The sequence below is a fragment of the Octodon degus genome, unplaced genomic scaffold (genome assembly GCF_000260255.1).
Source record: "Octodon degus isolate 3935 unplaced genomic scaffold, OctDeg1.0 scaffold00038, whole genome shotgun sequence".
NCBI lineage: Eukaryota > Metazoa > Chordata > Mammalia > Rodentia > Octodontidae > Octodon > Octodon degus.
This window is the reverse complement of record NW_004524614.1, coordinates 8,729,503-8,752,555: the sequence shown is the minus strand read 5'-3', so window position 1 is coordinate 8,752,555 and position 23,053 is coordinate 8,729,503. Positions and strand designations below refer to the sequence as shown.

General features: G+C 38.5%; 1 protein-coding gene across 1 annotated transcript in view; it reads right to left on the bottom strand.

The window, feature by feature from the left end:
* Nucleotides 1–23,053, bottom strand: part of B3glct (beta 3-glucosyltransferase) — a 113,167-nt gene that overhangs the window by 13,148 nt on the left and 76,966 nt on the right. Inside the window, exons 11-13 of the mRNA XM_023715057.1 lie at nt 17,032–17,145; nt 14,522–14,621; nt 4,878–4,997 (exon numbers count right to left, since the gene is read on the bottom strand). Coding sequence (XP_023570825.1) covers nt 4,878–4,997; nt 14,522–14,621; nt 17,032–17,145 — 334 coding nt within the window. The remainder of the gene's footprint in view (nt 1–4,877; nt 4,998–14,521; nt 14,622–17,031; nt 17,146–23,053) is intronic.

The window sequence follows — 23,053 nt, the reverse complement described above, 5'->3', positions numbered from 1 at the left end:
CCATAGCCAAAAAAAAAAAAAAAAAAAAAAAAAAAAAAAAAAAAAGAAATTATGAATAATTACTGCATTATTGCCTATAATAAAGAGAGAAGTCTTACATTATTCACATAAACTAAGTATACATAGGCCATTCATAACATTTATCAGTATGTTCATGAGTTTTTCCCATATAAAGTTGTACCCCAAAAGGAAAATCACCAAGTATATCACAGTAGAAAAGAATACTTGTCTGCTCTGGATACCAAATTTTAAATATTAAGAAAATATTCAAAGGTGAAAAGATTAAAATGTTCCGTTAATATATAATGCACAAATTTTTAAGATAACTGAAATGGGAGATGGGCTTGCCCATGACCATGCCCTGAGGTGAGAAACACACAGAGAGGACCTCGGCGTCACACATGTCTGCCCTCCCCAGTCTGCAGCAAGAGGACACACCGTGGCTGTCTCTCCGATCACAATGCCGTGGCCTCTTCAGAGCACAACAGCAACCTTCCTATTCTGGTACCCTCAGTTGTCAGCAGGGCTGCTGTGGGCGCTACCTGGTAGCCCAGGAACAGCTTCCTACCTAAGCTCACCTATGTACATAACTATGATCAGAAATGAAAATAGTTAACTAATTTTCTCCAAATATTGACTCTTTCATAGAGTAGACCATGTAGTGGAAAACAGCACTTGGATTCAAAAATGCAAAGATTCTACTCCAAGTCCTGCTGACTCAGTCCATAAGGAGGAGAGTTTGGGGCAGGGGATTTTTCAGTAACTTGGCTCTAAACTCAGAAAACTAGAGAGACACTGTGAATCTGCATGTGCTGCATATGGGAATGTTATGGCTTATATCTATCTAGATGCCTGTAGCGCCTCGCACACTCCCAGGTGGAGCTTTTGGGAGCTGGCTGGATCCTGGGTGTGTGCTATTGGCTTAGTCCACGAATTCATTTAGTATAGTTCTGGGTGTGGCTGCAGGAATGTACTAAGGACAGAAGCCCTATTCCTAGGTGTGCATGGGACTGACCAGTAGGCTTATGGCTCAAATAGAATAGAGGGCAAGGGAGGCCACAGACTGTTCTTCCTCCACCGCGCCTGTCTGCCACTTCATAGTTTACAGTGCTGGTTATGGTACATGAATGGGTCTTAGGAGCCACTGATCCTGATCTGCTGTTTTAAAAGATGTGTTAGTTCTCCAGACAGATTATAAGAAAACCCTAGTACGGTACTGAAGAAACAATTTAACATGTAAGTTTTATGTCAATAAGCTCTATAAAAAGTTGATACAAAGGACAATTAACAAAGAACTCATTCGGCATCTTTGTTAAAGTACCTTTTTTCTGGGTCATATGGTAATTCTATTTTTTATTTAAATGCAAATAAAAATAAATTTTTAAATGTATTGTTTAAGCAGATACATAAAATGTTACATATTAATTTGGTGCCCTGTGACATTTTGATAGATGAACACATGTTTATTTTTCTTTTTTAAAAAGAACAAAAAATAATTATAAAAAATTAGAAACAATAGTTTCACTAAACAAAATAATAATTTGACAATATTTGTTGAATTGCATAATTTAATTGTTTAGATTACCAGATATATGCATGTAGAATTAGAAAAAGTTATGATAAATTAAAAAGAGAAAAAAAATTTAAGCATTACTTGCTCCTTTCCATAGACCAGCAGAAATCAGCAGAGATTTATCTATGTATGTATACAGGATGGCTTGGATAATCTAAAAGTACTTTTAAAAGACAAGCATCTCATAGGTCATATTAGACAAAAATCAAATGCTCAATGCACCTAGAAAAAAATGAATCCCTATGCCACAAAGTAGGAACATAATGAAAAATAAGACACAGGTGCTTCCTTCTAATAATTCATAATTTAAAAGGAAAATAGGAAAGTAAACAGGCAATTAAGTGATAACTGCTTGTATAACACACTATGGAATACATTAGAGAGGCATTACACCCTGATTTGAGGGGTTAGGCTTGGCTAGAGGCTTCTAGAAGTAAAATATAAAAACAATGATAGCTGCGGAGTGCAGAAGAATGAGGAATTAGCAGCCAGAAATGTGGGATGTGTTATGGACAGTAACAGGCTCCACATCTGGGGGGAAAAAACATCTTTGAGGAACTGCGAAAGCTCTGTGTCCACACTACAGGATGAGTGCTACAGCTGGCATGCAGCTGTGCCGCAAGCCCCATGTACTCGTGGAGGTGTCTTCGGAGGGGCCTGGATCTGGAGTGTGTGGCGCTGAGATCGGGGCTGCGTGATCACTACAGCAGCCCACTCAATGGTCTGCCAACTGTCCTAAGCCTGGTAGCCTACACAGAATACAAGGGGGCGGAAGGAAGCTGCAAGGTCACATGGACTTGCTCTTAACTATTCTGTTGCTCTGTTAGCTTCTGCCTGACGTGAACTGCTTCTCCTCTGGGATGCTCCTTTTACATAACCCTCTACCACACCACCCAGCCTTGCAGCCAGCCAATTCTGCACTGAAATCTCTACAGCCTCTGAGCTAAAAATACCTTTTCTCCTTTACCTTTGGGTCTCAGGTTTTTCGCTCCACAATGAGAAAAGTAAAAGTAACTCATTCAACGAGGCTGCAGAAAAGTGAGGCTAAGAAGAGAGTCTGCTATCGCGAGAGGTAGCATGAGTCTTAAGACGGGCGCAAGCTTTGCCCTAAAAGCCATGGGAGAAGTTCTAGGTCCAGTTCAGTTATCAAAGATGCAGCAGGTGCACATACTGTGGCACTACAAGGAATCAAATGAATAAAAGAAAAATTAGATGTAACCATGGAATTGTTGAAGAGAGGCGGATGGCTTGAAATCTAAATGAAGGAATTTCTAAAGTGAGGATCCCCTTCCTAAGTAGCAAGCTATGCAGGTTTCAGGGCAAGCTAGGGCTGGGGCAGCAGGTGAAAGAGAAGACCTGCCAGTGTCATCACAACTCAAGAAAGATGCTGCTCAGGCAATCAAAACTGAGGCCAAATCACAGATCAACTGTGAAATCTGAAGGATCTTCATCTCAGATGTCAAGTAAGAAGTTCTCATCATTGGGGAAAAGGACAATGGCAAGCCACTGAAGGCCTCTGAGCAGGGAGCAGAGAGGCTGACGTCTGCTTTTAGAAAGGGCTCTCAGAAAGGCTGGGATGCAGCTCAGCGGTAGTACTCGGCTAGCACGTGTGACGCCCTGGACTTGAGCCCAAGCACTAAAACAAAGAAAACGCTGGGGATGGGGAGAAAGTGCTCCTTGATTATGGTAGGGATAGCAGCACAGAGTGCACAAGAGCAAAAGCAGAGGCAGCAGGAGGCTGGGCAGGAGCCCGTGTAAGAGATGGCAGCTACCTATAGGTGACTGGCGAGGGTGTAGAAGAGTGCTGTGGAAGATAAAGCTGGCCGGACTTAAAGACTCTACTGAGCACAAGGAGAGCAAAACATCTTGCTATGGCTCAGAAAAGGTTTGAGTGTAACTTCCGAAGGTTCACGTGCTAGAAGTCTGGTCTCTAGTGCAGAGACAGTGAAAGGCAGGGAAACCTCTAAGGGGTAAAGCCCAGTGGACAGTGATTAGGCCACGGGGACTACCCTCAGAAGGGATCACTGCAGTTCTCTAGAAACCCTTGTTGGCTCCATAACAGTGGGTTATTATAAAACCAGAGAGCCTGTCCTTGAATATCTCTTGCTTCTTGATTCTATCTCTCCCTCTTGAACACAGTGTGGCCACATGTTTCTCACCCTGTGATACAGCCAGAGGGTTCTCACCCAAGCTGAGCACATGCAGATGCCACACTTTCGGATTTCCACGACTGTCAGCTAAATGAAACTCTTCATTTTACATATAACCCAGTCTCAGGTATTTTGTTACAGTAACTGAAAAAATGTACTAAGAACCATTCTAATCTGGGGACTGCAAATAGGAATGTTTATAATCACTGAATATAGTTGGCTAGCATATAGGGAACATTCACAGTCATCTGCTGAAAGAATTTAAATGACTATAGGTAATAACAAGTTAACATTCTCCCTAATTTTCCCAACAACAAAGACTATAGTAATAATAGAAAATAATAACAGCTGCATAGATTTACCTATGTAAATCAAATCAAAATCTTTTCCCATAAGAGATTAAGCTAGTGCTTCATTAAAAAAAACTGATTATAACTGTTATTTAAAACCTATAAATCCAACATAAATATCTAATTGTCTATGTCTAGGCTTCTATAACACTATTTCCCCAAAAATGATTTACTAAGCACTAGATAATTTAAAGTCTTACGGCTTATTTTCTGAAATTAAAATCAATAAGTAATCTTTTTCATTTAAACAGACAGTCAAAACTAGTTGGCTGCCTACAGCAATTGTTATTACAGGGAAAGTTCTTTTCCCCAAGGACTCTGATATACATTTCTATGTTACTTCTTCAAGACGTGAAATGTTATTTACTGAGGGTTCTTTTTACCTTTCACAATTATAGCGCTCCCCCTCCCATTAACAGTGGCACTAGCACTTAAGGGGCACGCACACGCCAGGATAGGTCCCCGCACCACAGACTCACCTCTGCCTCAGGAAAGAGATGCTGGAGTTCAAATTACAGGCAGCTTTCTACGTGGATTTTACATTCAGAAATTCAAAAAACCACAGACCAAAAATGTTTTTTTAAAAACATATCTGTATTGAAAACGTGCATATACTTTATTATTCTCTAAACAATACAACATAAAAGCTATTATATTATACTAGGTATTATAGATAATCTAGAAATGATTTATGCCAGAGGATTACATACGTTAAGCACAAATACTCTGCTTGGTGGATGGAACCTGAGCACCCACGTGTACCGAGCGCTCCCTGTATCGGTCCGCAGCCGGGCTCATACTTACCCCCCTCCTCCAGTGACGTAGCTGTAGCCACCAGTGCCCAGACCATAGCCGTAGCGCTCGCCCAGAAACACAGGCTCACTGGAGTCGTAGCAGCTAAGCAGGTGCTGGAGCCGGGAGATGCTAAGACGCCAAACATATGCAACAATTACTGAATTCAAATGCCATTTCAGTAAAAGTATTTGATGTCTACATCCTATGTATCCTGTGCAGCAGTATACTGAAATTGTTTAGCAGTGTAAGTCAAGAGATCTATAGAACAAAAGATCAAAAAATATGAATACTGGAAAAATAAAGAGAAATTGGAAACCAAAAGTGCACGCCCAGAATGAGGCAGCCTCAACCAGAAAATAGCCACCTGATTCGGGTGAGCAGGGTGGCAGGTGAGTGAAGTGAAGGTGACCAGCGGCTACAAATCTCACTTCTATCAGCTCTCTTTATTTCTGGGTGTGGATTAATCCTCATGGCTTTGAGGGACTTGACAGTTTGGTTCTTAATGGCAGAGAGGACCTCTGGGATGCCAGTGAGCTCAGGAAGGTCAGGCAAGTGGATGGCAGGTGGGAAAGAGAATGGGGCGGGGGGCTTTCCTGCAAGTTCTCAGATGATGATGCACACCGGTGCAGGCTGCAGGCTGCGATAAGGCAGCCCCAGGCATGAATTCTGTCCATCTGTGTATCCCCTGAAAATCGTTGGGCTCCTGTCTGTCTCTGTCATGAGTTAAAAATGACAGTTGACGAAGGGTGGTAGGAATATCCACAAATGGGCCAGAGCACTGCCTAGAACTATAGCTACTATAAGGATGAAATAAATATACCATGGGAAACAGAGAAATATTTTTTTTAAGCAGACACAAAAGTGGCTAAACTAAATTCTTCACTGTTCTAACAACTTACACTATCTAGAAGTGCCTTATAAAGTTTTTTCCTGCTTCTTCTAGAGATTTCCAATGCATATATCACTGTCTTGGTTTTCCTTATAACATTAATTAGTGATCCAAAAAAAAAAAGAAAAAGATTAAAACAACAAAAACAAAAAAAAAAAAAAAAAAAAAAAAAAAGCTTTTCCCTGGTCCACAACTTTGAGTTAAAATGTTTTAATGGACTAAACTCTGAGATTCGTTTCAGTCTGTAATTCATGAGCACCATGAGCCTCCACTACGACAGCAGGCTTTGCTCTGTATTAATTACTAACAGAAGAAAGTTTCTCACGGAGCCATGTTACATTGAGTAAACCAGGATTCTAGACGCATGGTTTTCCCGTTTGGTGATACACTTGTGATGAGAAAAGGAGGTAGAGATATAAAAGAGGGGATCACTTTTCCTACGCATGCTAGCTAATGCATTTACAGAAATACCCCAACTGATAAAGCTGAAGCTAAAAGAGAAGAAAACAAATTTAACACAAGAATGAAATCTCCAACAAGTGCTGGTGCTCAGTGAATCTCTAGGCCTGGGGATCAGATTTACAATCCGTCTGAAGGTCAGGCCTCTGTAATGTCAACAGTTTCTGCGTGTCCAGAAAACACTATCTTTGGACACACAGATAATATCCTAAACACGTAATCTGGAGCTAGTCTTCAAGAAGTCTTCTGAGAAATACTGGGAAGGCAGGAGTAGTGATACTCCATGATACTACTCCAGGAAAATACATACTCTGAGAGGAACAACCTTGGGTTTGTTTTTACAAACTTTATTTGCTCTAAAAATTCAGTTTTCTAGGACACATTTAAGACTAGCTCAGGGTCTGAAAAAAAAAAATGAGAACTACATGACATTTTCTTCCTCTTGTGTACTGTAAAATTGTCAATTCAACACATGACGTCTGATTTCTGAGGTTAAAATATCTGGGATTTCACATCTTCCGTGGGTTGCTTTTCCTTCTAATACCATTTCCAAGTTCACAGTCTCATATTAAAGCTGAAGGCTTAGAAGCACAGCCGGATAATTATCACCTACTTCATTTTCTCGCAACAGTGGAAATGTGGATAAAGAAGTTGATCTCCAATTCTATCGGCGGGGTTTTGGCTACTGATCCAGGGAAAGAGCTCTGCTTAACAATCTGTTCCCATTTCAGGAAATTTTAAGACACAGAAATGAAGAACAGCACGGCCACGCTCTACAGCGAGTGCTACCGGAACGACCGCAATTTATCTTGGTAGTGCACAGATGTTACTGACCTTTAAAATACAGAAGTTGTCCCCCCCCCCCCACGAGCTACTATGGCGTTTATTTTTTAACTCTTCATTTGCATATAGTTTTAAGAAAGCTCCCAGACACCCTTTACCCAGATGCATCAATTGTGAACACTCTTCACATTTGTTTTAGCATTCACTCTCTCTCTTCTGCTTGTGTGAATACCATCCACAACATGTACACATCCATCAATAGAAATGTACGAGCACATGGATGTGCTTTCTAGTACTTTCTATAAAGCAGTAGAAAGAAATTCACATACCTCAGGAAAAACTAGCAATTTCAAAAAATTTAACATCGATACAGTGTGTTACTTACAAAGTTAAATGGACACCTGCTACCTTCCCTGGCCTTTCCCTAGGTATTTCGCCAAGGGAAATGAGTGTCTCTCTAGGACCTATACATGAAAATATATAGTAGTCTTAAATATAAGACTTGAAACTGAAATACTGGCACATGCTTATGTCTAAGTTAAGTGTGTATTTTAATTTTATGAATTGACCCAATCATGGCACTGATACATTTATAGCTTTCTCCTCCAGTACAGGATAAACCCCTAGATCTCTTACTGTATTTATGCATCATATCACTTTAATCTTGAACCACTTCTATAGCTGTTTTTCAAAACACTGTCTGTGTCTGTCTGTCTGTCTGTCTGTCTGTGTCTTTGTCTGTCTCTGTCTGTCTCTCTCTCTCTTTCTTCTCTAGTGTTTTTCAAATAGGTTCCCTTACACAATCCAGTAGTCCAGGCTGGCCTTGAACTCACTGTGTAACTGTGCAGCCCAGGCTGGTCTCAAACTCATGGTGATCCTCCTGCTTAAGCCTCCTGTTATTACAGGAGTACCTGTCACACTGATATCTTTTAAAATCACAAGCTTCCAGTCTTTTTAGAATAAACTGATCTTCCAGTTAGGTTGGTCTGATATTTCCCCATGGGAAAGCTCAAGTTATATATTCCCACTCACAGAATGAAATAAGCAGTGCTATGTGTGACACACAATGTCACCTTAGCCAACACTGCTCAGATTCATTCTGGTCACTCAATCAAGGTATTGGCTGGTTTCTCTCCTGGGAAAGTAACAATTTTCCTTGCTATTTCTAAAAATCCTTAGGCAGAGTCTTTAATATGGACATATTCCAGTCTTCATCAAAATGTAGCCCTAGTTTAGCATAAATTAATGGTTCTTTCTTCAATCAATCTTTACTATGATGGTTACAAAATGATGGCTTCCAGCTCTATCATTCCCTGAACATTTATCAATCGGAGCTCATTATTCTGTAAGCAAGAATTTACCCTCCTCTCTCTCTCCTTCATTACTTCCTTCTCTTTCTTCTTCCTTTTTTTCTTTCCTTTCTTGTGAGCATTAATTCATTAGCTTCTAATTTTAATAGCTCATAAGTCACTACTGATTTAATTAACTGATGTTTCGCGTGTCCCAAATTTGGCCAATGGATCCTATTCAAGCTCTCCTTTGTGCCCTCTTGCCAGGTGCTCTCTATTTTTACTTCTTTTCTCTCTTTCTTCATTTTTTAAAGCACTTCCTTGCTTTCTGATACAAAAAGATACTCTAAATATATTGTTAGCTATCTTGCCACTCCTCTGGAATCAGCCGTTTCTGGCTGCTGGGATATCTTTGTATCCAGCCTCTATAAGCAGAAACAAAATAATCACATGTATGAACACACATGCACACACACATACATTCATCTTAAAAATCTTGCATTCTTATAAAAAATATGAATTCTTTCAGGTTCCTCTATTGCCATGTAACTTTCCCTCACTGTGCTCCATTCTTAATCCACAGTGTGGAGAGTGACTCTCCAAAATATTAACATTTAATCCATCCTACGATGTACCTAAAATACACTCCGAACTGCTCCACCCACAGCACTTCAAAAATCAGACCTACTAAAAGTCAGGATTTTTTTAAGTTCTTCCCTTCTTCCCACTCCTGACTAAAGGTACGTATTTAAACACTGTCTTCAAAAGTTACTGCACTTGCATGAATCATATTTTCCCTTGGGTGTGGTACTTTCACTTAAACACTGATGGGTTCATGTCTTTTAGTCTTTTTTCCATCTTTGTGGATTTTTTCCTGCCCTTGTTGATTTCTAAAGATGTAAAATATTAATAGGCTTCTCTCAGTCAAACTAAATTACCATATGACCCAGCAATTCTACTTCTTGGAATATATCCTAAAGTACAGAAGGCAGGGCCTTGAAGAGATAGTAGCAGTCTCACTCATAGCAACATATTCATAAGAACAGGAGAAAGCAATCTGCGTGTCCACCAACGGATGAATGGATAACCAAAAGGCGGTCCAGCCAGCAAGCAGAGTACTAGTTAACCCTAAAAAGAAAGGGATATGCTACAACATAGACTAAGTTTTAAGGGGTACTGTGCTCAGTGAAATGAGCAACTCAGTAAAGGATAAACTGCATGAGTCTGCTTAGTCAGGTACTTAGCGTTGTGAAGTTCATAGACACAAAAAAGAGTGTAGTGTCTGTCAGGAGCTGGGGAGAAGGAAATGGAAAGTTATGTAATGGGCCCAGAATTTAGTTTTACAGGATGAAAGGAGTTAGGAACATGGCTGCACAACTCTGTGAATGTATTTCCTCCCACTGAACTACACACTTGAAAATGGTTCTGATGGTAATTTTGTTATGTATGCTTTACTACAATAAAAAAAAAAAAAAAAAATGAAACCAACCCTAACAGAGATCAGATGATGGTGCAATAAAACCTTATTACATAATTTTAGATTGGTTTTCTATCATTTTTATTTAAAAACAAGAACAGTTTGGTTTTCACTGTATTTTGTTTTTTGTTTTTAGCAGCCAGCAATCTACACTAAGAACTATTAGTAGCTGCAATGAACTGAGCGACTGACTGCAGGCTCCAAACACTCATATGTGGGAATCCAACCCCAGATGTACTAATTTTGAGGTGGGCCACTAAGAAGGGCACCAGAACGGAGCCCTCATAAATGGTGCTGGCTACATCTGAGAGATAGCACCTTCTCCTTCTACACCTGAGGGCACAGAGAGAAGCTGGTAGGCCTAACCCAGAGGAGGACCCTCCCCAGACCCTGCCCACCCTCGCACCCTGACCTCAGACTTGCACCCTCCTCAACTGAGACACAATCTTATGAAGTTTATTGAAAAACAAACCTATCACAAAAACACTAATCTGAGATAAACTGAAAAGAAATCAGATTCCCCTTCCTCATCCATCCTATTCTTCTACCCTACCCCTTTTAAGTTAGCAGTTTTGTAGCTTTCAGGTTTATCTTTTATCTCTTTCATATAAGACTCAGCAGATACAGGTATGCTTTATTACTACTTCTTTGTTACATACAGAGTAACATATCAAATAGAATCTCCTGTTCTTTCCTTTTTTCATTGAACAATGTCTCCAGGACATCACTCAATGTAATTTTTTTTTCAAGAAAACAAAATTTTGATCAATTCGGTTTTCTGCTTGTTCTCTACGTCCTTGTTTTGACATTTACTTTTATTATTATTTCCATCCTTGTGCTGTTTAGGTTGACTCTGTTGCTCTTTTTCTCGTTTATAAGTTGGGTACTTAATTATGTATTGTTATTGCTCCCATTGCTTAGATGAATCTTTATCCATTTTTTATTTGTAGACCCTGAATTACTATGTTTGTGTGTGTCTCATATACAGAATTGGAACTTGCTCTATGAGTCCATTTGAAAAGTTTTTTTTTTTTCTAGGTGAATTAAATCATATGACTGCTAATGTTTGATTCACCACTAGTACTTTAGGTTTCAATTATTGTATCATGTTATATTTAATGTGCCTACCCACTTAAGTCCATTTCTTTGGTATTTAAAAGCACACTTTTAATATTCTGAAAGTGTTTCCCCCTGGTATTTACCATTACATTTAGTCCTTTATGTTTTATTACATTTTTAATTTAAAATTATATTTGGTGTGCCACATTTTCTTATGAGACAGAACCTCACTATGTAACTCAGGCTGGCGTTGGACTCACTACTTTTTCCAGGTTGACCTTCAACTTGTGGCAATGCTCCTACCTCAGCCTCCCAAGTGCTGGGATTACATGCATGTGCCACCACGCCGGGATGATGTGTCATTTTTATATGGTATCCTTCACACGCCAGCTGTACCTGGATGCGCATCCAAAGTCTCATACAGTCACGAGGGTGGAGGAGGCTTTTTGAAAGCAGCTGCATCTAGAGTTTGTGACTGATTTACAGTCTAACGCTGGGATTAAGGGTATAAGTGCTACATCTGCCCTATGGCTGGTACCTTTGCATACACTATAAGGAAGGGAAAGAGGCTTGCTCTTCCTTCTTCTCTTGTTGCGTTTGGTATCTTTGCCACAATAAACAACTGCCCCTCTGCCATACCACCCTGCCTTAGAGCCAGCTGATTATGGAATAATCACTTTTCTCCCTTTTATTTGTACATTTTCTGCTTTGTCAGAAAATGTACTATTTACATGTACATACCATTCATTCTTTAGCTTATTTACTTTTAGTTTGACAGGTCAGTATATGACATGTTTAGCAGTGGGTTTTTCTGCCTGAATTTCATCCCTCTGGATTGGGTCAAGGTTTTTTTTTCCAATATATATTTCCCAGGAATAAACACTGTTACCTACATTCATGTTCAGTGAAGAATTTTTCTATTGCAATAATATTCAAACACACCCTATATACAAAATCTGTGATTCATAATTTCCATGCTGGAGTCTGTTGAAAACTTGCCTCCACTGTTAACGGGTTTTCAAATGTCACTTTGAGAATGTGTACCAGTCTAATTTTATTGCTTTTTAGTTATTTTATCATTTTGCCTAGAAACTCAGATGACTACCTTCAAAATCGAATCATTTTCCTAGTTTATGTGAAGAAGCTGAGGATGCCAGGTCAGTTTTCAGTGGTAACCAGAGAGTCTTTTTAATGTTTCCTTATGTCTGGTAATTTAAGTGTTTTTTCTGGGCCAGAGAGACAGTGGCATGAGCACCTGCCTGGCAAGCACAAGGTCCCAAGTTTGATCCCTGGCACTACAAAAAAAAAAAAAAAAAAAAAAAAGTCTTTTTCTTGTTCTTTTGAGACTTGTGGGAGACTCTAGTTATACATGAACTAGACATCTTTGCTGCTACCAGTTAAATCACATTTTTTCTAAATCCTTTAGCTTCTTTCCATTTTCATGACATTTCTCAATTTTTAGACATATTCCTTAAATTTGCATTGAATTTTTTATCTTTTGTGTTTTGTAATTTAGTCATAAATTTAGATATACCTTAGTTCTTCTACTTCCTTTCATTCACTAAAGCCTGACTTCTTCCCTTTTCTGTCTACTTCCCATAATTCTTTAGTTTTTTTAATTTTATACTCAAAGATTTTTATATCTTTATATCTATGTCAGTCTCCTAGAAGTCAAAGCTCTAGGTTTCATTGACAACAGAAAAAACAACTTAAAAGTTAGTTTTTAGTTACTGTTATTCATGGCCAATAGAGGTTGGCCCTACATCTTGCAATTATTCACCCTAAAGCCTTTGGAAAATCTAGAGTGTTCATATAACCAAAGATCTATGCTCTGCTTTATGCTCTATTGTGTTTAGGGTTCAATGAGTTTTAGGATTTAGACTAGTAAGTCCTCCAGAAGCCTCATCTGCTCAAAGGCTGGGGTTGTGGAAGGAGACGGGATTGTGCTATAATCGCAGTCTGAAAGCTGAATGTGCAGTAAGGAAGCAGGGCCTGGGCCAAGTAGTGGGTCCCTGAGAACATGACCTGTAAGGGTGCAGCTCATTTCTGGCTCCTCCCTTCACTGTTTCTTCTGTCAACTCCTTCTTCACTATCCCTTCCCACCTTAGAGTCAGCCACTTATGGACGAAATCCTCTAAAAGCCATGAGCTAAAATAAACTACTCTTACTATAAGTTTTAGGTGTTGGCTATTTTGTCCCAGAAACAAGAAAGTGAGTAAAACATTATGCTTCTTGAATCGGTGGCTTTATAGTTTTCATAAAGTTGGAAAATATTCATTAAAATATTTTTATGTACTCCTTTCTTTCATGGACTCCAACTGTATATATAATATATAAGAGTATATATTACAGTGTAATAATATAGATTATGATGCCACTTGGAACTGTCCCATGGTTGAGTGATGTTCTGTTCATTTTCTACATTTTTTTTTTCTTTGACACAGGGTCTTGCTATGCAGTTCAGACCCATAGTGATCCTCCTGTGTCAGCCTCCCCAGCGCTGGGAACACAGGCAGGTACCACCATGCCCAGGGTTCTGGAGCCAGAACAGCATGTGGTACCAGGGATCGAATCAGCGTCCTTGCGCTTCCCAGGCAGGTGCTTATGCCACTGAGCTATCTCCCTAATCCATTTTCTAAAATGTTTCATTTTTGATTTTCACTTTAGATAGTTATTACTACAGTATCTTTATATGTATTGATATTTTCTTCTATAACACCTAACTTACTATTTATTCCACTTTGTAGTCTTTTTTATCTCAAATAATTTTGTAGCTTTTATCTGTAGATTATAAAAAGGTAAAAGGTGATTTCAGACTTATTTAAATCTTTCATGTCTCTTTTTCCATTATGTGCAACATTTATAGTAACTAATAATAACACCTTAATAGGTACTATCTTTTTGAGACAAGCTCTTGCTATGCAGTTCAGGCTGCCTTTGAGCGTACTTTGTAGACCAATCTGGTCTCAAACTTGCAACAATCCTCCTGTCTCAGCCTCCCAAAGTGCTGAAACTATAGGCATGCACCACCACACCCAGCCATTAAGTACTAATTCTAATACTGTAATCTTTCTGAAACAATTTTCATCAAATGATTTTTTTCTCCACATTATTTTCCCACAGCTATGCACACCTGGTAACTTTTGAGTCTATGAATGACAGGTATACTAGTCTGGGAAAAGACACCCAATCCTGTGTAAGTGTCAATAAACATTTCATCTTATCATTCTGGTGGTTCTTTACTAGTTGTGAGTAATTTCTGTACACAAATGCACTGATCAGTGCGGACTATCTATGGGAACCTTGCCCAGATTTCAAGTACTTCCTTTCTGAGAGGCTCTCTCCTTTCTAGTCCTGTGTTCTGCAAACTCTAGCAGCCTTGGTCTCCCGAGATGCTCAGCTCCATGTCTTCAACCCTGGGCGCCTGCAGGTTCCACATATGTTCATTCTAACAGTGGAATGGAACTCTCTAACGCAAGCCACTGGCCAGTCACTTGCTTCATATCACTCTAATGTTCAGTGTCTTTAAAAGCCTTTACTTCATACTTTTTGTTCTTTTGGTGAGTTGTTTCAGATGGGAGCATAAATCCTGCCCATATTAGTCCAACTTGGCCAGAAGCAGAGTACCTACACCAGAGATTCTGAATATGAATACATACAAAAGCTAAAGCCTCTTAGGATAAGAATGACTCCTTACCTTATTAATGTATCATCATCCACAATGACTAGCCATGTTATTTTGTCATAGCTATGATTCAAAAATCTTTCCAAAATGGCAAATGTTTTTCCACAATGACCTAGAATAGTTAAGAAGAAAACTTAAGATACATTTGATTTCTCTAAAATACATATAATTCTTTTTCTTTGTTTCTTTTCTTTTTTATATTTTAGGGAAGGGTTTACAGGGTGTTCAGGGTCTTACTACTAGATTGTACTCATAGTGATCTGCCTGTTTACAGCATCCTAAGAGCTGGGATTACAGGCACACCACCATGCCCAGTCTCAATTGCTGACTCAGCTTGCCCTGGGGGCGGGGCTGGCACAGCAGGTCTTTTTTTTTTTTTTTTTTTTTTTTTTTTTGTAATTTATGCATTTGGTACAGGGTCTCACTATGTAGGCTGGACTTGGGAGTGATCCTCCTGTTTTCAGCCTCTGGGATTACAGCACGCATCACCACACCTGGTCTCCATGACCGGCTCAGTGTACCCCAGGGGTGAGGCCTGCACAGCATGCGGTGCCAGGGGTCAAACCCCAGTCCCTGCGTACAATTCAGTCTTTTAAATACACTTTTCAAAGTGCTGTAAGAGGCTGAATCTTGACCACTGTAATAATCTGAAATTTTCCCAGAAATTAGCCTTCTTAAATTTCCAATCTTCATAGACATAATGAATCAGAAGGAACTTAATGTCTCAGCCATGGTGAAATGGCGACTGTAAAGACTGGAGGAATTATGCACGACCACACAAACTACGAGGTAGAGATAAGATTAACTCTTCAGTCTAGCAACTCTCAAGCATCCAGGAGCCTTGTCTTTTGGTGATGTGATTATTCTCAAAGAACTGTTGGAACTCTGAGCACTATGGCCATGGAGAAGGCAAGGTACAAAAGTAAAGACTATACCTTGATTCATTTATCTGATGAATATTTGCAACTAAATTTGCAACATGCCTAATACAAAGGCAGGTAGGAAGACAGGCATTAACGATTCAGCGCTAGGTAAGGCAGAGCCACAGTCCTTCAGACATCAACGGATAAAATGCAATACCTTGTGGTAAATGCATGGCTCAAAAAAAAAAAAAAGTAAAACACTGGGGAGAAATATTCAAGTTGATAAATAGGAATATGTCCCTCATTTCAACCAAGTATTTGATGACATGGTATGGTACAAGCTCGGTTTAATTAATATTAAACAACTCACTCAAATTTCACTGTTATATACTCTTGACTTTGTGTGTGTGTGTGTGTGTGTGTGTGTGTGTGTGTGTGTTGTACAGTACTAAGGATTGAACCCAGGCCCGCAGCACTGAACTACATTCTAGGTCCTTGTTTACTTTTTCTTTTTGGGATTAAGGACCACACAAATACAGGCAGCAATATGGCCAGACTAAAAATAAATGAAGAAATCAAAGAATGAGTGAACAGGTAAATAATTGGTAAAAGAGCCTACAATGAAGTCTTAAAAAGCAAAGTTAACAAGAAAAAATTAAGCCTAAAAGGTTTTTGCAAAACAAAGAATATAGTAGTCTATAATACATTTAAATTTTCCCAAACAATCTGTAATTATAGAAATTTAATACCTGATTCTTCCTTGAACTTTACTCCCTAAGTAATTATTATTATGACAATAATATAAAACAATCAAAATAAGTATGCATAAATGAAATAATCAGCTTACTACTTGTATTTTTTTAATTTATAAAAGGGTATGGGGAAACAAGAAAAAAAAACTCAGCAATAATGCTGAATAAACACTAAGACAAATAATGAGGTGCTCAAATTTCTACATTCATTTTTTTAAATTGAAAAATATTTTGCATGCATAGTGATGTAGGTCTCTAATTTCAGCTACTGGAGAAGCTGGGGCAGAAGGATTGAACATCTGAGGCTAGCTTGGGCAACTTAGTGAGACTCTCAAAAATAAAGTGTAAAAGGTGGCTGGGTATACAGCTGAGTAGTTGAGCACAGCTGGGTTACCACTGTACCACAAAATGGGAAAAACATGTTAATTAGAACACCAGGCATCAAAGAAAAAAGGTGTATTTCCAACAAAATACTAATGAAAAGATGAATACAGATGCTTCCTGGTTACTCTGTACATAACTAGGTTAGGGGGTACTCTGAGTTACATAACAAATGTGAGCCAGACCATAAAATTCAGGTGGACCAGGCTCAGTACGAGAAGACAACAAGCCAACTCTGCGAATCCCATTATGACCATGATAAACCACGAAGAAAAACTATTCTTTGACTCCATTATAATTTCCATAGGCTCAACCATAGAAATATGACTAAAAATGTACAACTCTTCCCGCTACAAAGTCTTTAATCTGAAGAATCACTCCACACCTGTAGGTAAAGATGTTGGGCAAAGAAAGAAAAACAAAGTGACAGGCAAAAACTACAGTGCTACACATTTCATTTTACCCGAATTTGTTGTGCCTACAGGATGAGGGTTTCTAATGAAAGAAGGAAGAACCAAGGACTCACCTCTGTCTGTATTAGGGATCCCCAAATCCACAGTAGGGATGGCACTGTCCGCATAGTCACTGTAGTACTCGACGAGACTTGCCTGTCCCTCCCAAGTCTGCTTTACAATGGGTACTGAGAAGATACAGAGGTGATGATCATCGATACAGTAATACAGGAAGCTTGAAAACTCCACAAGGCAGCAGAGCCGCCCGCAACTGAAGCAAAGAGTCACTTATTCTTCAGGTAGCCACAGACCTGGAGCTTGTTTCCCCAGTGAGGAACGGTAGCATTGTCTGCTAAGTACAGCACGCGGCTAAAACTCTCTCCCTGAAGCATTTTTAAAATGGCCTAGAGTTAATTTCTCATTTCCAGCAACAAATATAGTTATTCCACATAATAAATTTTCTAGTCTAGTTTATAATGTTCCTTTTAAATGAATTCATTTTCCTCTTTTCCCTGTAAGTTGTTCCATTTTATCTACCCACCTATGTTTTATTTTTTAAATACGTTTCTGTTGGGTGTGTGTTACAGTTGAATCCAGAACATTAAAGGGTTGATGGCCGGGTGCTGGGCTCTCTCACCCTCTGTGCTCCGTGGCAGCCCTGAGGTCAGCAGCCATCCCTTGCCCCATCATCCCTCTGGATGCTCTGCCACACCACAGGCCGAAACCAATGCATGTGGCAGGCCACAGACTACGATCCCAAATGAATCTTTCTTTAAGGTGTTTTCTTCACGTATTTGGTCACAGTGAGGAAAAGGTGACCAACACAATGGGAAATAGAAGAACCTCAGAGAGCAGAGCACTCGGTGTGATTCCAGCTGAAGTATACATGAATCCCTCCGAGAACAGGGAACCTGCCCCAGTGGTGCGCGCTGCTGCCCCGAAACTTCAACGAGAGTTCCCAACTCTATGGTAAGCATGGTCTCGTCATGATAATCACTGCACATGATGACGGATATTGATGGCATACATTTGAAAAGTGTGGAAGAAAAAAAATTGAGATTCACGATAAACTTTAAACTATCAGCAACAGATAATTGTTTTTTGAATTGTTTGTTTGGTCATGCACCTACAATATTTGAATGGCAATGGAATACCCATTTCTGACAAAACTAAACAAATAAGAGGGACCATTTTGTAGTGAAAAAATTATATATATTTTTATACAAAATAGTTAGTACACTTATACAGCTACTTTCTCTTAATTCAATGACAAGAAAGATTTGTACTAATAGTGTTGTTTAAACAAGATGTCATGTCTGCCAAGAAAATAAAATGTCACAGGACTGTCCTGCTACAATGCTGTATATGGTTAGGTTTCCAAGTTTCTTTGTAAAAATATGTAACTGAAGAAAAAATATATTTTTCTTCATATTCTGTAGGGACTTAAAGTTTAAAATATAAATACTTGATGGAAAATATCTGTTCCATGTTATGCCTAACAGATGTTTGATACTCAGACAGATAGTGAGGTTAAGCTCACCTGCATATGTTGTAGGGTAATAATAATAAGCTTCTCTTCTAGAGAGTTAACAACCTAAGTTTGCAGACCAAAAATTAGAGAAAAAGAAGGGCTGCAAAGACAACATTTTGGCCCTAGCCTTTAAAGGTCAGTGAAGACTCAGGACATAGGAGAACCTGTACTGTAACATCATGTAACTCAGTTGTGTCCCAAATTTTTTGATCAAGGAGATTATGGAGCCAAAGAGGAAAGTGATTGATGATGTAGAGTGTGTCTAAAGAGAGTCACATGGGGAGAAAGCATTCTCTCAGGCTTTCACAGAGAGCAAACTGCTCAAGCAATGGCCATGACTCATTCACGTGGTTGACACTGACAAATGATCTACAAACTGCCGTACAGGGTTTCAGGATAAATCCTGAGGGGATTTGACTGACCTTATCAGATCCAAAAGTTACATTTCTTATTATATAGGTCTTGCTTTATCTTGGTCTTAATCATCCAGCAGAAAAGTATAAAAACGTGGCATAAAGAGTAAATCCATATTAATATGCTGAGCTGTAAAAGGCTCAAGTCAACAACTTCTGACATTGCCAGACTTACGGAAAACCCACTACTATTATGGACTACTGGACAATACTGGATTATTTTGCTGAATTCACACACCTACAATAATTAAATGACAATAGAATACCCTTCTCTGACAAAACTAAACAAAAAAGGGGGATACAAATGAACGACCATTTTGTATCTATATATTCAAAATAGCATTGATATACAACTGCATTTTCGTAATTCAGTAAATAGATTTGTTCTAATAGTGTTTGTGGATAGGATATCATGTCTGCATCTTGTACTATGAATAACTACTATGAAGACAATAATATGCAATGTATTAATTATTGTAACTGTCCTACTAACCTGTTTTGAAACTGTCTCATTGCTATTTCTTTCTCAATAAAATTAATTTAAAAAATTGTTTGTTTGGCATAGGGGGTTGAACCCAGGGCCTTTACACTGAGTTACATTCACAGCTCTTCTGCTATGATTGGGATTTGTTGTTGTTTTCTCTTTTAAAAAGAATTAAAAAAAATCAGAAATGATACAGAATTTCAAGAAGACCAGAAGACAGGAATTCAACAAAGATTGTTATACTGCATATTTCTGTCTTCAAAGTAGATGCTCAGATTACTGGATATAGGCATGTGAAATTAGTCAAAATAAAAATTTTAAGCAGTAACTATTCCCTTCAATAATCCTATAGAAATGAATAGTACAATCGTCCTAGCTACCCTGTGTATATACATGTATGTTGTTTGGTTTTTGGTTTTGTCTTTTTGAGGCAGGGTTTCACTATTCAGTTCAGGCTGGCCTTGAACCCCCTTTGTAGCCCAGGTTGGCCTCCAATTCCCAGCAATCCACCTGCCTCAGTCTACTGAGTGCTGAGATTACAGACATGTACAACAATGCTCGATCGAACAACAGATAGATTGTTGAAAACAAGAAGTATTTTAGGTTTAGGTGCTCAAAAGTAACAGAGTTTACACACCTGATATATAGACAGCTCTGGAGTTAGCATTAATTCATATGTCAAATATGCAAATAATTGTTTTCTTCTCTGTATATGTTTTTAAAAACTATCTGTGTATCTCTATGTCTTAAAGGGGGTTTCTACTGTTATTTTAATAGAGGAGACTGTATTCAGATTTTAAACTATTAATTTAAGAATCTTAACTCTGATGAACCAAGATCTCCATGAAACTTTTGGAGATTTTATTAGTGTATATTTTTCCTTTATTCCAACCCAAATTAAAATAAATTATATTCAAAAACTGTCACTACAATGTGAAATCTAAATATTTAGCTAAGCAAATCAGCATCCAGCTCCGGTACTCTTAACTCTTATATAACAAAAACGCATTATTTTATAACCCACTATCAGCCTTTAAGAAAAACAATTATAAATTCTAAACACGAATAACATTGTCCATTAAGTATTTTTACATATTAAAATATTTTCTATTAACATGGAACGACAGACAGTTATGAAGGTCTGACTGCTCCTGTCAAGACAGTTAAAGATGCACCAAAAGAGAACAGATACACAGGAGGATAGGAAAAAGGAAAAACTTTTTGAAAACCTCACTCTGTTCTACTTCCAAACCTCAGCTCATCAACAGTCTTCACCCTGGAGCTGCACTTGCAGTTTGTTTTGCACATAATAAGAGGACCCTCCCTCCCTCAAAGGCTCCCTGCAGCTTGCAGCAACTCCAAGTTCATATTCTTGGGTAAAACACCCACTGCACAATGCTGGAAGAAGCTGTGAGGAAAGGTCAAGAACTCTCCTCAATTTCCAGCATGGGTCCTCAGCCTGCACAAATCCTACTTCCAATTTCCTCAGCCTTGTCCCTTTATTTTGATAGCTCTATTAAACAGCACAGGTGTTTTTCCTTAATTACCTAATTTCAATAAAATAAAACCTAATCAAACATAAGCTAGCCCCCTGCTATACCTAACTAGCTGACTTCAGTTTTAATTTGAAATAGCAATTTCTTTAAAGGTAAGAATTTCTGTATGATTCTTCCCCATAGTCTGGCACAGTGCCTAGGACACAGTAGATGCTCAATGGACTGAATTTTGTAAAAGTCACATTAACAGGTATAGGACTATTTTTGGAAAGTAATCTAAAATTTTATCCATAATGGTAATTCATCATTTGGTACAAAACCAATACCATCATTAACAATCATTTTAACTTAGCCCAAACATTTTAATATAGGAAGATATTATGATTCTATAGCACCTAAGACATTAAATACTTTGTATCAGTCTCTCATCAGTGCAAATCCCATGGTTTTATCATATGTTCTAGCTGTAAAGGATTTGAAGGTAGACTTTTAAAAGAGCAACTTAAGGTTTTATCTCCAATGAGGGTTCATTCTAAATTGAACCTTTAAAATACTGGCCTACATTATCAGCATAGTCTAACAACATTCTAAAAGGAGTTCATTTTATTAGTATAAACTATTTTGTATTGTATTAAGATACTGTGCCCCTTGAGAAATTAAACCACCTACTTCTAGAGAGTTACATGATATCTCATTTTCAATAATGAGAGGCATGCTTTCTGCAACAAAATAATAGTGCCCTTTTCAAGAAAGTTTGGCATAGGATAACTTAAAACTAGAGCAAAGTAAAAATTTTACTATAAAAAAGTCCCAGCTGCACCAATGGCATAAATCTTTATTAGAACTTCCTAGATTTATGTAAGACTTGGGTCTCACTATGAGATAAAGAAATACACACTTTTACCCCTGGTGAATTTACTTGCAAAACTGTCTAGTATTATGGATGAAAACAGACTGACACTTGGACATTTCACAAATGTTCAATCAATCAAATGTAATGTACCACACAAAGCTGAATAGCTATTTTGAAGAATCTGCTATTTTCAACAGGCAAATGGAGCTTTTGTCTCTGTGTGCGTTAGTAACCACAACATAACACCCTGATTGTGCTTCTCATTTCAGCGGGGCATTAGGGACACACATTTGTACTCTTCATTCCTAATTTTAAAGACTAATTGTACCTAAGACTGAAAAGCATTCCTCCTTGCTGATCTAAAACAAGAGCGTGACGCAATCTGGAGCATCATTAGTTGTTTCTCGCAGTGAAGGAAAGAACAGAGCTGGGCCTTACCTGACCACCCTCCACTGTTTAATAATTAACCTAATCATTTCCTCTGACTAGAGTGCTCGCCATCCATTTGTCTGTATCTTAATGCAAGTCTTACACTTTAAATGAGCAGACTGCACCCAGGTACCTTTAGCCTCTTTCACCAAAGAGAACCCCAGCCACCAAACACTCCTTCTAATAAATTTGTTCCAATTTGCTTCTTCCAGACGAGATCACAGCAGTGAAGACAGAAAAAAAGGTTTTGTCTCTTTTTAACTTGAAAAAGGTATTTATTTTTAAAGGCTCAGGAAGCTGTGAAAAAGAACTAAAGGCTGAGCAAGCAGCAGTTTGACCTCTTTAATTAGAGGGAGACTAAAAGAGGAGAGCGATTCACAGCCAGTATTTGATGAGCACACACAAGCTGCATGAGGCGCGCACCGGAGCTGCGTGGCGGAACGATGCCAAGGACGTGCCTACGGGTTTCTGACAGCTCATGTCAAACAATGAAAAGCTCTCTCTTCCTTCCCAAGAGGAAGTCATCAAGCTGCATATTAAAGCTCCAGAGATCTTTTCCATGCTCTGCCTGATTCATCATCACACAAGAAAGCTTCTTCAAAACCCTACTGCATGCTTGGTCCTCAGAGAGCTCTACTGTCTTAATGGAGTCAATATGTATTGCTCTATCAAAAAAATAGAGCATGTGTTTTGCTAGCTCTGTTCTAACAATGATCTGATTCAATGGTGGTGAACCTTTTAGAAATAAAACTGCAACCCAAAACCTACTTACTTATCGTGAAGTGCCAACACTGCAATTAAACTTAAATACTGAAGTTTTAGTTTAAAAAAAAAAAAAAACCTGCCTTAACATTCGCCCTTTTAAAAGAAAAACACCATGTATGCCACAG